We start from the raw sequence: 13,801 nt of genomic DNA, 5'->3' as shown, positions 1-13,801 counted from the left end.
TATAATAAATAAAATTTCATACTTTAAAATATATTATATAAAAGAATACAATGCATAAATTAATACATCATATTTTATCAAAAAAATAAAAAATAAATATTATCAATATAATAAAAAATTATATCGGTTATAATTTTAATGAGTGTGTAAGAGAAGTAAAGAGAGATAAATTGGAAGAAAAATTTTATTTCAATCCAATTTAAGATTTTCAAATTAAAAATAAAAAAAGTGAGATCGAAACATTCCAAATATTACACGACAAAATTCAATGTTATGTTTAAGTCTTGTTATAAGGTCACATTAACCACTAGCCCCACCACTACAAGATTAGCAACTATGCAAATTTCTTGCAAAATAGTAAAATTTATTGCTGATAAGTTAGTAACAATTTGAGCAAATACATGTATATATATGGTCATTAGCTCGTTGCTGATGATTTTAGCATCGAATTTTTTTATTATTAATTTTCCTTGAAATTTTACTGACAAAAATATTTTTTAATAAAATATCGATCGGGACACTTTTCAATACTTTTTACAACGCCAAATGCAAAGTTTAATTTGCAATATTAAAATTTCTTTCTAATTATAACAAATAAATATTTAGTTTCTAATGTTAATTTTGAAATTACAAAAACATAAAATTCTTATCCATTACCAAATTCATCACTAATTACAAATAAATTCCTTCTCCTTTTTAATTATTTTGACTATTAACATAATTTCTTGTATTACAATGGTGGTAGTTGAATACACACTACTTAAATCTTAGAAATAAAACTAGACCAAAATATAGATAAATATATTACAAGAAAGCGGATGTGAAGGGAAACTTATACTATATTCAGAACGCAACAAACACAAACTCCATATATTAGTGCAAGTGAAGTAAGTTTTTTTTTTTTTTTTTGTTGCATTAAATAATGGAGAATGTTGTTAAAATATGCCATTTTTCTCTTGTTACACGTCTTGACATTTAACATCTATTTATAACCAGACATGACACGATTTAAATTTTTTATTTCAAATTCTATTTTATATAATATATATATGCACATCACGTGTGTATAATTTTTTAATAAAATAAATGACATAATTTTTATACACGTAATGTATATATTAAATAGGATAAAAGATATAATAGAATTTGAAATAAAAAATTCAATCTGTACGTTACACATAATGTAATAATAACTTGTAAGTTAAACTAATTCTCGGATGCATTACTGTTATCAAAATAATATTATAAGAGACTGGGAATTTGATAGGACACGATTTAATGCTCTTATTTTAACCTATACTCTAAATTTTTAGTTTGTTTATTGCATAAATCATGGGATTTGCATATGTTTGGATGATAGAAGACATTAGATGGAGCTTGGGTGAATTGAGCTAAGATGAAGTATTGGAACACATTAGGAAGAAAGAGGCTAAACAAGTGCGCAGACAGATTAGGGCAGAAAAGGCAAGTCATTACAGAATCCTAGAATGGATCACTTTTCTTATTCTCCAAACCACTAAGAAAGAAAGAAAAGTTGGGCTAGACGTTTTTTAATTTATAAAAAAGGTTTTCTACTGCAGAATTTAATCATCCTATATCATTCATCGTTCCCATATTCTATTTAAAGTTTAGTTGTATGTTACATCAATCATATTTTACACGTCTATGAAATGTTGCCACATCAACAGGTAGTAGGAAGATATTTATGGAAAAATCAGTCAGTTGTTATATATATAGGAGTCGGCTATTATTTTGATAATTATTGAAACTAGAGTGCCGATGGTGTTATTTGTTAACATAGCAAAAGTTAATTACTCTTTAAATCATTTTTTAAATTTCGGGATACTAAAATGATATTGTTTGGAAACTCAAGTATTTATGTACTTTTTACACCTAAAATATAATGTGCCACATGCAAAAAATTATCTTGCTATGTAATACTTGTGCGCGTACCATAAAATATAAATTATATATATTTTAAAAATAAATATCAACACGCAATTAAAAATATAGTAAGTGAAAAGGTGGAGTGAAAATTGGGAATATATATGATAATAAAAGATTAACTTATAATTATTAGCGAATTAAAAAATAATATGGACCATTTAAAAATAAATAAATACCCAAATATATGTATTTATTTCATAAAACAACAATCTTATTGAATTAGATTAATCAGTATATTTTTTATTATATTATCTTCTTTTGCTTTCATTTAATTAATATATGAAATTTTAACATATATACATAAATCGAGTATGTTTCTATCCTTAAAATCATACTATATTTAAGAATATGATTGACATTTAAAATTTGATGTTGTGATGTTAAAACTTGTTATTTGTATTACGAAATTATTTATTTTTTTATATGTTAGCATAGATATACCAATATTTGTTATTACAAAGAAAAGGTAAAATGAAGAACTATTAGACTGACGTGTCAATCTATGAACCAGTTATAACTGACACGGAAGAGTGCAGCAGCAGTGAGTGATGATAACATTGGCCGACAACTCGACAGGCTCTGATTTGTGCCAGCGATATCTCCCATCTTCCATACCGTCCACGTGTTACCCTTTTGAATCCCCCACGGATCGTACGGTCATGTCATGTTCCTACGGCGTACGCTAAACTCCACACACACAAATATTTCCTCCACCGAATTTACCTCCGAGTCCCTGTCCATACGCGAGGACCCCAGGGGTTTGTTGGGTAATTCGACTTACCCGGACACTACAGTCATTGAGACAGTTGCGGGAGGGTATTTACGTCATTTGGACTTATCCCCATTGCATAATCATGAAGATGTAGAAATACTTGGATTGGAAGATATGCTGGGGGATATTTGTTTGTCAGAGAGAGAGAGAGAGAGTTCAGTTGCTCTGTTATCCTTTGATACTCATTTTTCACTGATTTCGGCAAATGCCCAGAAATTTTGTTGAGATTGGTTTGTATTTTTTGAGGGATTTGTAAAGAATAATGCAAGACATACACGCCATTGGCGGTGGAGGAGGCGGCGGCGGTGGTGGTGGTAGGTTCTTTGGGGGCGGAGATAGGAGGCTGCGGCCCCACAGCCATCCCAGCCATCAGGCTTTGAAGTGTCCCCGCTGTGACTCGGTCAACACTAAATTTTGTTACTACAACAACTACAATCTCTCCCAGCCGCGCCACTTCTGCAAGAGCTGCCGCCGTTATTGGACCAAAGGTGGCGTCCTCCGCAACGTTCCCGTCGGGGGAGGTTGCCGGAAGACGAAGCGTTCGAAACAGAAAAGCAGCGTCGCTCCGTCCGGCGAAGCGCAGAGAGAACGTAGCTCGAATGCGCAAAGTTCGAGCAGCGAGAGCTCCAGCCTCACCGCCGCCACCACGGCCGCAACTCCTACCTCCGCCATGGCAGAAGAAGGCTCCGCACCGAGTAACACGACTTCGAACTCCGCCGTGGCTTACAGTTTCCCGGATGCGAGATTCTTCAACGCAAGCCCTAACTTCGATCACCAGCCGATCGTAAATCAGCCAAGGGACGGCCAGATCTTTACGACGGAGATCGGGAGCTTCACGACCCTGATGACGTCGTCGTCGGAGATGATGGGGTTCGGGATGGGCGACATTCCGACGACTTCCTACTCGCAGGCGCAGGAGGAGAACCCAAAGCCGGTATCAGAAAACCCAGGACCTGGGCTGTTGGGGACAGCGGCTGTGGAAGAGCTGAAGATGCAGGAAATGACAGGAGGGCTGAACAACGCAGCGGCGACGCTGGACTGGGGGAGCTGCGGCGGTGGAGGAGGTGGAGAAGATGAAGGGCTGTTTGATCTAACGGCTGCCATAGATCCAGCATACTGGAGTCAACACCAGTGGACTGACAATGATCAATCGCTGAATTACCTTCCATAGTGATCTAAATTTCACTTTTTAACCCTCCATATACAAATATTTATCAAATATGCTCTCTTTTTTTTTTATCCTTGAAAATGTAATTAAATTTAGATATATTTCTATTTTTATTATTTATTTTTGGCGTTTTGGATTGAGTGATTCTGGTTGATTTTCTAGCATGTACATCTTTGATTGATAGAACTGACTTTCATAGTTTCTTTCTTTTTTTTAAAAAAAAAAAAAATGGGTGTAATTGTGGTTTTAATTCGGTTGCTTCTATATTTTCTTCTCTTGTGTTTTTTACGGGTATGTATTTTTTTAAAAAAATTATTTTAACAGTGAGAAAAAATTGTAAAAACAGTTGAAAATTTAGCTGAAATGAAAATTGTGAATATTTAAAAAAAAAAGTGAAAGTAAAAAAAATTAAAAAAAAAGGGTTCAAATTGTTAGTATTTGATGATGAATTCAACATATTTACAATTTTAGAAAACGATAAAAAAATGTAGGAATTTAATTATGTAATTTAAGAGGATTTTTTCTTATTCTGCAAGAATTAATTATTGTAACTTAGTCCGATAATTTTAGTCATTTTTTGGGCTGATTTGATCAAAAAAATTTAATGTAATTTGTACATGACCTAAACAAATAGCAATTTTAGTCTTTCAAATCAGTTCATGTAAAACTTTAAATGCCAGCCTCTCTAAGTTACATGACTACATTATAATTCAAGTGAGTCATATCATATATAATTTTTTGGCTAAATTCACAAAAAAAAAAAAGATTAAAATTACTAAAATTTTAAAATTACAGAACTAAATTCTAAAAATTAATTTGTGTAGTATCAAAAGCGATGTCCCTTAGGTTATAAGACAAAAATAGCATTTTTTTTAAAAACTGATGCAGAAAAAATTATATAACTTTTTGCTTAAACTTACTTCATTTAAATGGTTTAAAAGTATAATTTGTAAATCACAGAACTTATTTTAATTTATTTTGAACAAAAATATGATAAGTGATTAAAGATATTTCATAAACATGGCTAACTTTCTCTTAAAGAGTCCAAACATTTTCTTTTATTTTCTTTGATATTTTACATAAAAGATGATAGAGATTGATTTTGAATTTCTCTTTAAAGTGGCAATCAATAAAATCATAAGTGTAATTAATTGATTAATTAATTAGACTCGTGAAGCATTTATATGTGAATAAATTAGTTGGGGATTTATAAAAGATGGTGTTTCATTTGGTTACATTCGTATCGATAAATTTAAAATTTTTTTTAAAAAAATTCAAATAATTATAAATTAAAAGACCTAAAAGTTGTTCAATTTTAATTTTGAATCATAATTTTATTAAATATTGACAGATTCTAAACTTTTTGGATATATAATCATTAGAAATCATATCAGCACTTGATTGTTTTATTTCATGATTCTTGGAGGGAACTCTTTGTATAAAATATAAAAAGAATTATTAAGTTGGATTTTAAAATCTTGATTTATACATGCATCTCAGCAATGTATATACTTGTAGCTGAAACACCACTGCTTGTGCATAATTTAATTTTTTTATTATATTTATTTAATTAATATAATAAATAATTAACAAAAAAATGATTTTAAATGAGAGTGAATAAGAAATTATTAAAAAACAATAATTAATAAAAGTATATATATGATTATTTGTTATATAAATAAATATAATTGAAAGTGTTGGATTAAAGTGTAGATGGAGAAATCACAACAAATTCATCATTCCCTTGCTATTGTTGTTTAACTTAAAACAAACAGGTTGGGGCAAAGCAACCTTCCCATTTGCCTATCCCACTACGGGTTAATAATTTTTTTATTATTAAATAAAGAAATTTATAAAAATAATATAAAATATATATTAAAATTATATCGACTCGTGATCACTAATATATATATATATATATATATATATTGAGAAAATGGGGTGTCGTGGATGTCATCCACAACACCTATTTTTATTTTTGTTTTCGTTTAGTTTTATTTTTTATAAATTAATTATAATCAATTAATTTTTAATGACATAATAAAATTAAAAAAATTATATACATATTTAAAAAATACAACGTGCTATACAAATATAATAGTGTATATTTTTTTTAAACAATTCTTAAAAAATAGTTTAAAAAGTCAATTATTGTTGAGAAACCCCCCCCGGAACATTTGATTCTGTAGAAAAATTTCTTTATTGGATTTTTTGCCTTTCATACATTTGCGGCCAATCCATCTCATTCTGAATACGTGATGTTCAGTTTCGACCAAGACGTGTAGAGATACGAATAATAGTGGCGTCGACCAACTCAATTTCCGGAACATCCCAATAATTTTCAAAATGCACAGGTTCAATGACTTAAAATATGTATTTCTGTAAACCATTAAATCATAATAGTCCTTCACCATTGATGAAATAATAATCATGCATGCAACACATAGTTTTTCGAACGTAACTGCAAGGGATGCCAGATTGTGTCCACTTTCCGCATGACACAATTCGCGATTTTGACAATATGGGTATTGAGTTCATGTCCATTCTAATATTCTGTAACAATCAAGACGGACTATTGAAACTGATGGTATTTTGTAATCATATGCTTCATAAAATTTTGTTGTCAACTTGTAAACATCTTATATATAAAATCCGTTCAAAATTGATTGTTGATCAACATTACACTATTTCCCGAGTCGTCACCCTATTCCCCACCACCGCCCCACCCTTCCTTATCCCAGTTGTTGCCCACCCCTTCACCTCGCCTTGCCTCCCCTCCTCCTCCAACCTCCATCGTTGTGGTCCTCCTTCTTTCTCTTTTTCTCTCTCTCACTATATATAATTGTGTACATGTATAAATATATTATTTATTAGAATTTACATAAGTATATATTAGATAAATATACAATTTTACATTTATACCATTGATTTTAATTAAGTAAAATTTAGACCATTGATCTACTATTTAAATTTGGACCTTAAATTCAAATAAGAACCAATGATCCTTAAATAAGATTATAAATATAGATTTATAATCAAAATAAAAAAGTGCATATATTACACAAATCACGTGAGGGGTAATTTTCTCTATTTAAAAAAAATACATGGAGATAATTTAATTTTCTTTTCACAGGGGATAATTTATTTATTTCTAATATCACAAAGGGCTAAATTGATTTAAATAAATAAAAAAAATTGAAAAATGAACATTCTCAAGTTTTAGGAGAAAAAAAGGAGGTTGTGGATCTGAACACGAATTTTATCGTATTTGTAAATTAAAAAGACAAAAGATTATTACAAATAAAATATATGGATTCAAATAAATTAAAATGAGTACAAAATCTCTTATATCCCTTGATCCCTTTTTTCAAATTACTAATCTATAGACTTGAAAACATCAAAGGTAAAACTTCACCTATATCTCATTTGTATTTCAATTTGAATTTTTGTAACATTAATTCGATACGTAATTTCGAATTAAACGCTACAGTCCTGACTTGGAATTTGAAAATGTGAAAGTGAATTTGCTATTTGGGTCTTCTTAAAAATTTACTTGGATATGTATAATGTGAATTTGAAGTCTTAGCGCCTGTAATTTTAAATTAAATATTATAATTTATTGTGCAATTTCGAAGAACAATTCAATCTCTGCTTTGAATGCCTTTGAATATTTTTAAATTCAAGAAACTTCATGAGAGAAATATTTTGGCCTTCTTTTCGTGCTCCATCCTTCGTTTTCTATGTATGTGTGTCGAATGAGCTTTAATGACCTATTTATATAGACGTCATATGTACTTGAACATGTTTAATATTATTTATTTATATTTTAATTTAAAAAATAAATACATTAATATTTAGAGGGACATGTTTAGTTAATTTGACATTATCATTTAATATTTGTATTCTCTAAAGAGATAAATATAAAAAATATTTGTTTTAATTTGATTGAAACGTACGCACAAACAGTTACTCCACATGGACCTATCTGATTGACTCGTATTTTTTACTATAAAGCATAATTTGATTGACTGAAATAGTTTATTTTGACACTTGTCGGCCGTTGATTGACGACGTTGACAACATACATATTAAAACATCAACTAAGATTGATTATTAACACTTTGAATTAATTTAGTAAATTTCAAAATATAAATAAAAAAATAAAATTGATAATTAATATCTTATTTGACACTTGTTATTATTTAATTAGGTAAAAAATTCTTTCTCGAACTCGTTCAAAATATATATACTTGAAAATATAATTGTGGAATGAATGAGTAGCGAAAAAATATATAAAATTTAATTCAAAACAAAAGCCAAATTTATTATTGTGTTGGGGATATTGGGCCGTGCACTCACTAGACTGAAAATTAAGTTGATAGCTCCTGTGAATGAATGCTCGTTTTCATAAGTAGCCAGCTCAAAGCCCATCTCCACTTCCAACATTCCCTTTTTCCCTTTTCCCCGAGTTTATGGGCTTGCCCTCTTTGTGGTTCGGATACTCTACTAATTCCATTGAACCTGTGAAAGTCTTCCAAGTTTAATTCAGCTAAACTTCTCAAAGTATTGCTATATAAATAACTTCTGTCAGTGCGAAAAGAAACTCTTCGCCATAACTTATTTCTAACACATCCCTTTTCCAGGTCTAGAAACAATGAATTAATGTCAGTATTACCTTTCTTTCCTTTGCAGATTATGCGTTGTTCTTCGTGTAGCTCAAGCTCTTTGTACAATGCGTGCAAGCTGCTCCGGTTCCCTTTGCTACTGCATTTTAGATGTACCTAATGTTTTGGTCTTGCTTGTAGAAACAACGGAGATTATATATTGCGAAACCTTGGTAATTAATTAGTAATCATCAAAATTTATATTTTTAATCATGATAATTGATCATAACAAAGAGCTATTCTTCTAACGATCCCAATATTTAAAACCAATACCAAATGTGATTCCATTCATTTTCGATAATTCTCGGACCTATGAATAAACCATTCATCACGTTGAGGCAAAGCACAGCAGCTAATTTCGTGTGTCCAATGTGAAATGTTTAAAAATCCTCACACAACCTAACAATTTCCAACACCAATTTCAAGAGTTTCCAAACACATTGATCTGTCTGATACACAAACTTGTAATGGTGGATCATCCTGGGCAGGCTTGCTAGCTCCAAACTAGGCCCCGGCGTTCTGCTTCAAAACCTCTGCTTCGGCCTTTGCCATCGGATCTTCATTCGTATCAGCTTCTTCTGTTTCACCTTGTCGATCCTCAGCCATTTTCTTCCTGTGCAATTCTTCAGCAGCCTGCATTGCTGCTCGCTGCTCTGCTTGCAGTCGTTGCATTTCCTGTTCCTGCTGCTGTCTCTCGAACCAGGTGTCAGCATCCGCCCAAACTGCAATTTTTCAACAAGATTAGCAATGCATTTTTCCTATCAACCAATCAAGAAAAAGTTGGCAACCATATTAGCGATTACAACAGTATTCATATGAGCTCACTGCTATACGACTTCTTCGCAGAGACAAAACATCAAACACTTGGTGTGCCCAACTGTCCACTCACTCTCCGCAAAACAATAATCTTTTCTTTAATCCTTAATAGATACGGCCCAATTGGCAATGAAACAAAGAGTAGGAAGAAAAAAAATTATATATAAGCTTACTAGGTTGCGCCGCCCAGCCATGTTCGCCACCCTTGATGCGCTCAGGTAGTGCGTAATTGACGGTAAGCACGCGGCCGTACAGCTCGGCGCCGTCCATGTTGTCCATAGCGGCGGCGGCGTCCTCTCTTTCGAGAAAAGTGACGAAGCCGAAGGAGCGGTGCTTCTGTGTGGCGTGGTCCAATGGGGTCTTCACATCCTTGATGTCCCCGAAGGGTATGAAGGCGGCGTGCAGAATGTGCTCGTTTACTTCCTCCGCCAGACCCCCCACGTACAGGGTGTTCTTCTGCACTCCCTCATTCATAGCTTTTCTTTCCGGAGAAAATTAGTGTGCGTTGTGTGGGTAATCTGTCGCCGGCGACCGCTGCGCGCTGTTTGTATAGGTTTTCTATTAATTAATCTCAGATGTACCCCCTAAATTTTGGAAAATACCACAAATAACGGAAAATTCTTACCGAACCAGATTCAGTCGAATCAAACCAATTAGAAAGTAAGAGTATACTTCGTGATTAATCATTTTTCCTGAACTGTGTATCAATCACACGGTAAATATATTGCACTTGCCATATAATTGGTTCAGGTTCGGCCAAACCCAGTTTGAATAAGAATTTCCCGAAACGGAACATCTTATTTAACTAATGAGGTTAGATATAATTACACATAAATTCATATAGTTTGAAAAATTATATTTAGTATTTTCTGATTTTATATTTTTGTAACAAATAGATTCCTCTACTAATCAAAATCCACTAAAATTATTAGTATTATAATAAAAATTGAATGAAAATTTATATTTACCCTCAATTGATTTATTATTTATTTATTGCAGGTTAAGCAAAATTATTTTGACCAAAATACATTTAGACATCTTCACATACTAATAAATGTAAGAAGGTAAATTTTATCATTATAATGATAATTTGATTAAAAAAAATTTATTTGACCTACACACTAAGTTAGTAAATATGAATTTTTATTCAATTTTTTTATCAATATCATCAAAATTGATAATTTTTACTACTGAAATAATTTATTTGCTAGATAAAAAAAATCTTAGAATATTAAATATAACGTTTTCAATTATAAAGGATTTACATGTAACAAAATCAAAACTTAGAAGAAACGCGCAGTTACTCCATGAGAAAATATAACACTAATCATTTATAATTAAGGAGTTTTATAATAAGTTGATGGTTCATCTGACGTTATTATATAGATGAATACTTTTTCTTAAAAGAGAAACATAATATAGTACAATCATCATCCGCATAGTCGTGGACCCGATCCGCTACTTCCACGACATGAACTTTTATAATTTTATTTATTTCATTATATTTTTTTATAAATTAATTATATTCAATTAATTTTTAACAACATATTAAAATTCAAAAATTATAATGTTAAAATTATATTAATTTTAAAAATACAATGAACTATACAAATGTAAAAGTATATATTTTTTTCTATATAATTCTAAAAAAATTACAATGAACTATACAATAAAAACGCAAATATAAAAAGTGTCCACCCGTTCCACAATTGCGTCTATGGCGTTGATGCCGATGTCTTCTTATTTCCTCGCTTACATTTTGCATTGGCTCAATTTGTGCCTTAATCATCATCACTGGGATTAATGTCCAACTGACTTGATGTTGTCGCAGAACTAGACTTCACATTATCACGATATGCACTAAATGATGGAAATAAAATTGGTAAAATATTGTATCATGTTGCATATGGTTGATTAATATCAATGCCAAGGTCAAGATTTACTTGTGAAAAATAATCTTCTATTTGGCTTGGCATATATGAAGCCGATTGAAACCAATCATCTTGCGACAGTTGAGGCATGTAGTAATGTTGAGGAGGTTATGACACGTAATAATCTTGAGGTGTATACACTGTAAAAGGACCAATTATATCCACCCCAACATCATGACGTTCAACTGAACCAATAACCATTCGGCTAGAACTTCTTCTTTGCCTGTGGGATATGGTGGGAGCATCATCGGATGGCGAAACAATTTGTTGTAGCTGATGGATTATGGCTTTCTTGATAATATGTGATCTGTGTTCAAATCTGTCCACTAATTGATTATACCCTTCAATACTTAGTGGTCTAGATTAATACGAGTTTGAAGGGTATTGACCTCTTCTGCCTGAATACTGTAGAAAAACAATGAATATTGTGTTATAAAAAAAATATTTTTAATAAAGTATTCTATATTATATAACATACCACAACTTGCAATTTAGGTGCATCTCCAAGTCGGTAACCGCTTTCCACACGTCTGTCAGTAAATGATGACAAAAAATTTCGTGTTATATTGTAGTACCATTTCCAATATTCTTGTTCTGTTTCTCTGCTATTAGAAATGGGGAGCCTTTGTACAATCGTGTAATATCGTTTTTGTCATCTAGTGATGTATTGTATGTGCTGCAAGTTCCAATCTGTGCCCGTATGATTTTTTCGGGAGATCTGATGTAGGATCATGTCCTGAGTATCCGTTGCTTCTGGAATATTCTGTCTCATCCCAAATCGGCAAAGGACCCGTTCGGAACGATGCATTTCGTCTATTGCATAGAATACTAAGGAACATGATGATCTCCACATCTGGGGGTTCAAATCAGTTGTGTAAGCTATAATGATATTTGAGTCCATGTCATACGGCTGTCAAATGAACTGTAATAAATGAAACGATGTAAATTAATATATATTTAATTCACGGTATAAATGTACGTATAATATTAAATATAAGTTACTTGATTCGTTTGCATCTCATTCAATATATATATCTCTTATGATCCGGACAATGGCTCGTACTGTTCGGGTGAAGGTATACTCACAATTCCATGTAACACCATATTGTATTGCTGAAAGATAGTAATTGATATCTGTTTAGACTTGGCCCATATATAATCTTTTTGCACCAAGTTCAAAACAAAGGTGAGTGATCCGTGATCATACCAAAGGAGGGACTAGCCAATTTGAGGGGGGTCGACAGCCTCATCATCACATGGATGTGACAAGCTGAAATCATATACATATATATATATATGGGATGCATGTTTTAGGGTTTAGGGGTTGGAGAATAAATCGGAAACATATATATATATATATATAGGTGCATGAGCATGACCTGTGAAAAAGCAGTAGTAGAACGTGGGACAGGACGTGCAGAAGAATCAGACTGCAAAATTAGGTGTCAATCCATGTTCTCTATGAAATAACATAAACATATATATATATATATATATATTATTGGACATGTTAGGGACATGAATTAATTAGACACTCAACCTTTGAGTTGACAAAGCTGTCTGTCATCATCAGCCTCATCAATCTACTCATTATGTACAAATTAAACCCTGGTTTTAAACTACTTTTATATTTTGGTGAATGAATTAATGGCAATGGGTGGTGCATTATCATGATGCCTTTTAAATGTCCAAGAAAACGAGACACAAACATCTGTTACTTTGTTAACTTTCAGACTAAAACTTAATTAATTCTAGCAATGAATGTAAGAAAATTAGGTGCAAGTGCTGAAGAGAGTAGTAGCAAAACCTTCCTCAAATAATGCTAAATTACAAACACGATTTCAAACATGTTGACGCACGACCCTGTCCGTAATTAAAATAAAATTCCCATTAGTCCTGCTACCTAATCAATTATTAACAAATGATTAATGATTATTATCTTCTGTAGCTACGTACCTACTCATCAAATAATTGTTTTACTACTGTTGCTATAACTAAGGAGCAGAGCAACTAATTACTGCTAATTTCTTTGTAATGTAGTGCTTGGAGCACCAGACAATATTGATCATCAAAAGTTTATTTTTTGTTCCATTTAGATAAAGACATTACAAATGTCATCTCCAGTATTCAAAAATTTCACTTCAGTACAGCCCATGACAGTTGTAATATTACTGTAATAGAAAACTGAAAAATCTTGATTTAGTTTTGAAATTTTGAAAATTGTGTGGAAGATGAAACCCTGCAACTCATGTATTGGATTCCTAACCAAGTGCCCTAATTTAGTAACTTTTTATTTTATTAAGCAAATGAGAATGAGTCTGTTGTTTCTAAATACTCAAAGGTTGTAATAATATAAAACAATTGCTAGTTGTCTTCCATAAAAATCTTTCACTAGTCTTTGAAAAGATTAACATGACTTATTCTTGAAAAAGATAATTAATTAATATATTAACTACACATAAACTCATTCAAGTATGAGCAAAAATCTCAACTCTTCCCTATA

The 13,801-nt window shown here is 31.7% G+C and overlaps 2 protein-coding genes across 2 annotated transcripts; one reads left to right on the top strand and one right to left on the bottom strand.

The window, feature by feature from the left end:
• The first annotated feature begins 2,820 nt into the window (after window positions 1-2,820).
• On the top strand, window positions 2,821-4,027 carry LOC105162358 (dof zinc finger protein DOF5.4). Its single transcript, XM_011080361.3, has one exon. The coding sequence runs from the start codon at window positions 2,982-2,984 to the stop codon at window positions 3,888-3,890; it is 909 nt and encodes a 302-aa protein (XP_011078663.1). The 5' UTR covers window positions 2,821-2,981; the 3' UTR covers window positions 3,891-4,027.
• Window positions 4,028-8,810: 4,783 nt separating this feature from the next.
• LOC105162349 (uncharacterized) lies at window positions 8,811-9,944 on the bottom strand. The gene is made up of 2 exons (XM_011080356.3): window positions 9,541-9,944; window positions 8,811-9,273 (listed from the first exon to the last, which is right to left on the bottom strand). The coding sequence occupies exons 1-2, from the start codon at window positions 9,839-9,841 to the stop codon at window positions 9,056-9,058; spliced, it is 519 nt and encodes a 172-aa protein (XP_011078658.1). The 5' UTR covers window positions 9,842-9,944; the 3' UTR covers window positions 8,811-9,055.
• Between the last annotated feature and the right edge of the window lie 3,857 nt (window positions 9,945-13,801).

This window comes from Sesamum indicum, linkage group LG1 (genome assembly GCF_026168435.1).
Source record: "Sesamum indicum cultivar Baizhima isolate 11 linkage group LG1, ASM2616843v1, whole genome shotgun sequence".
Lineage (NCBI taxonomy): Eukaryota > Viridiplantae > Streptophyta > Magnoliopsida > Lamiales > Pedaliaceae > Sesamum > Sesamum indicum.
Note: the sequence above shows the minus strand (reverse complement) of the source record. Positions and strands in the feature narration are given on the sequence as shown.

Bases quoted from the DNA above. Each gene is read 5' to 3' on its own strand.
- LOC105162349 (XM_011080356.3), bottom strand. From the start codon at position 9,841: ATGAATGAGGGAGTGCAGAAGAACACCCTGTACGTGGGGGGTCTGGCG. The intron at 9,274-9,540 runs GTAAGCTTATAT...GAAAAATTGCAG, and splicing joins TGGCTGGGCGGCGCAACCTA to TTTGGGCGGATGCTGACACC.
- LOC105162358 (XM_011080361.3), top strand. From the start codon at position 2,982: ATGCAAGACATACACGCCATTGGCGGTGGAGGAGGCGGCGGCGGTGGT.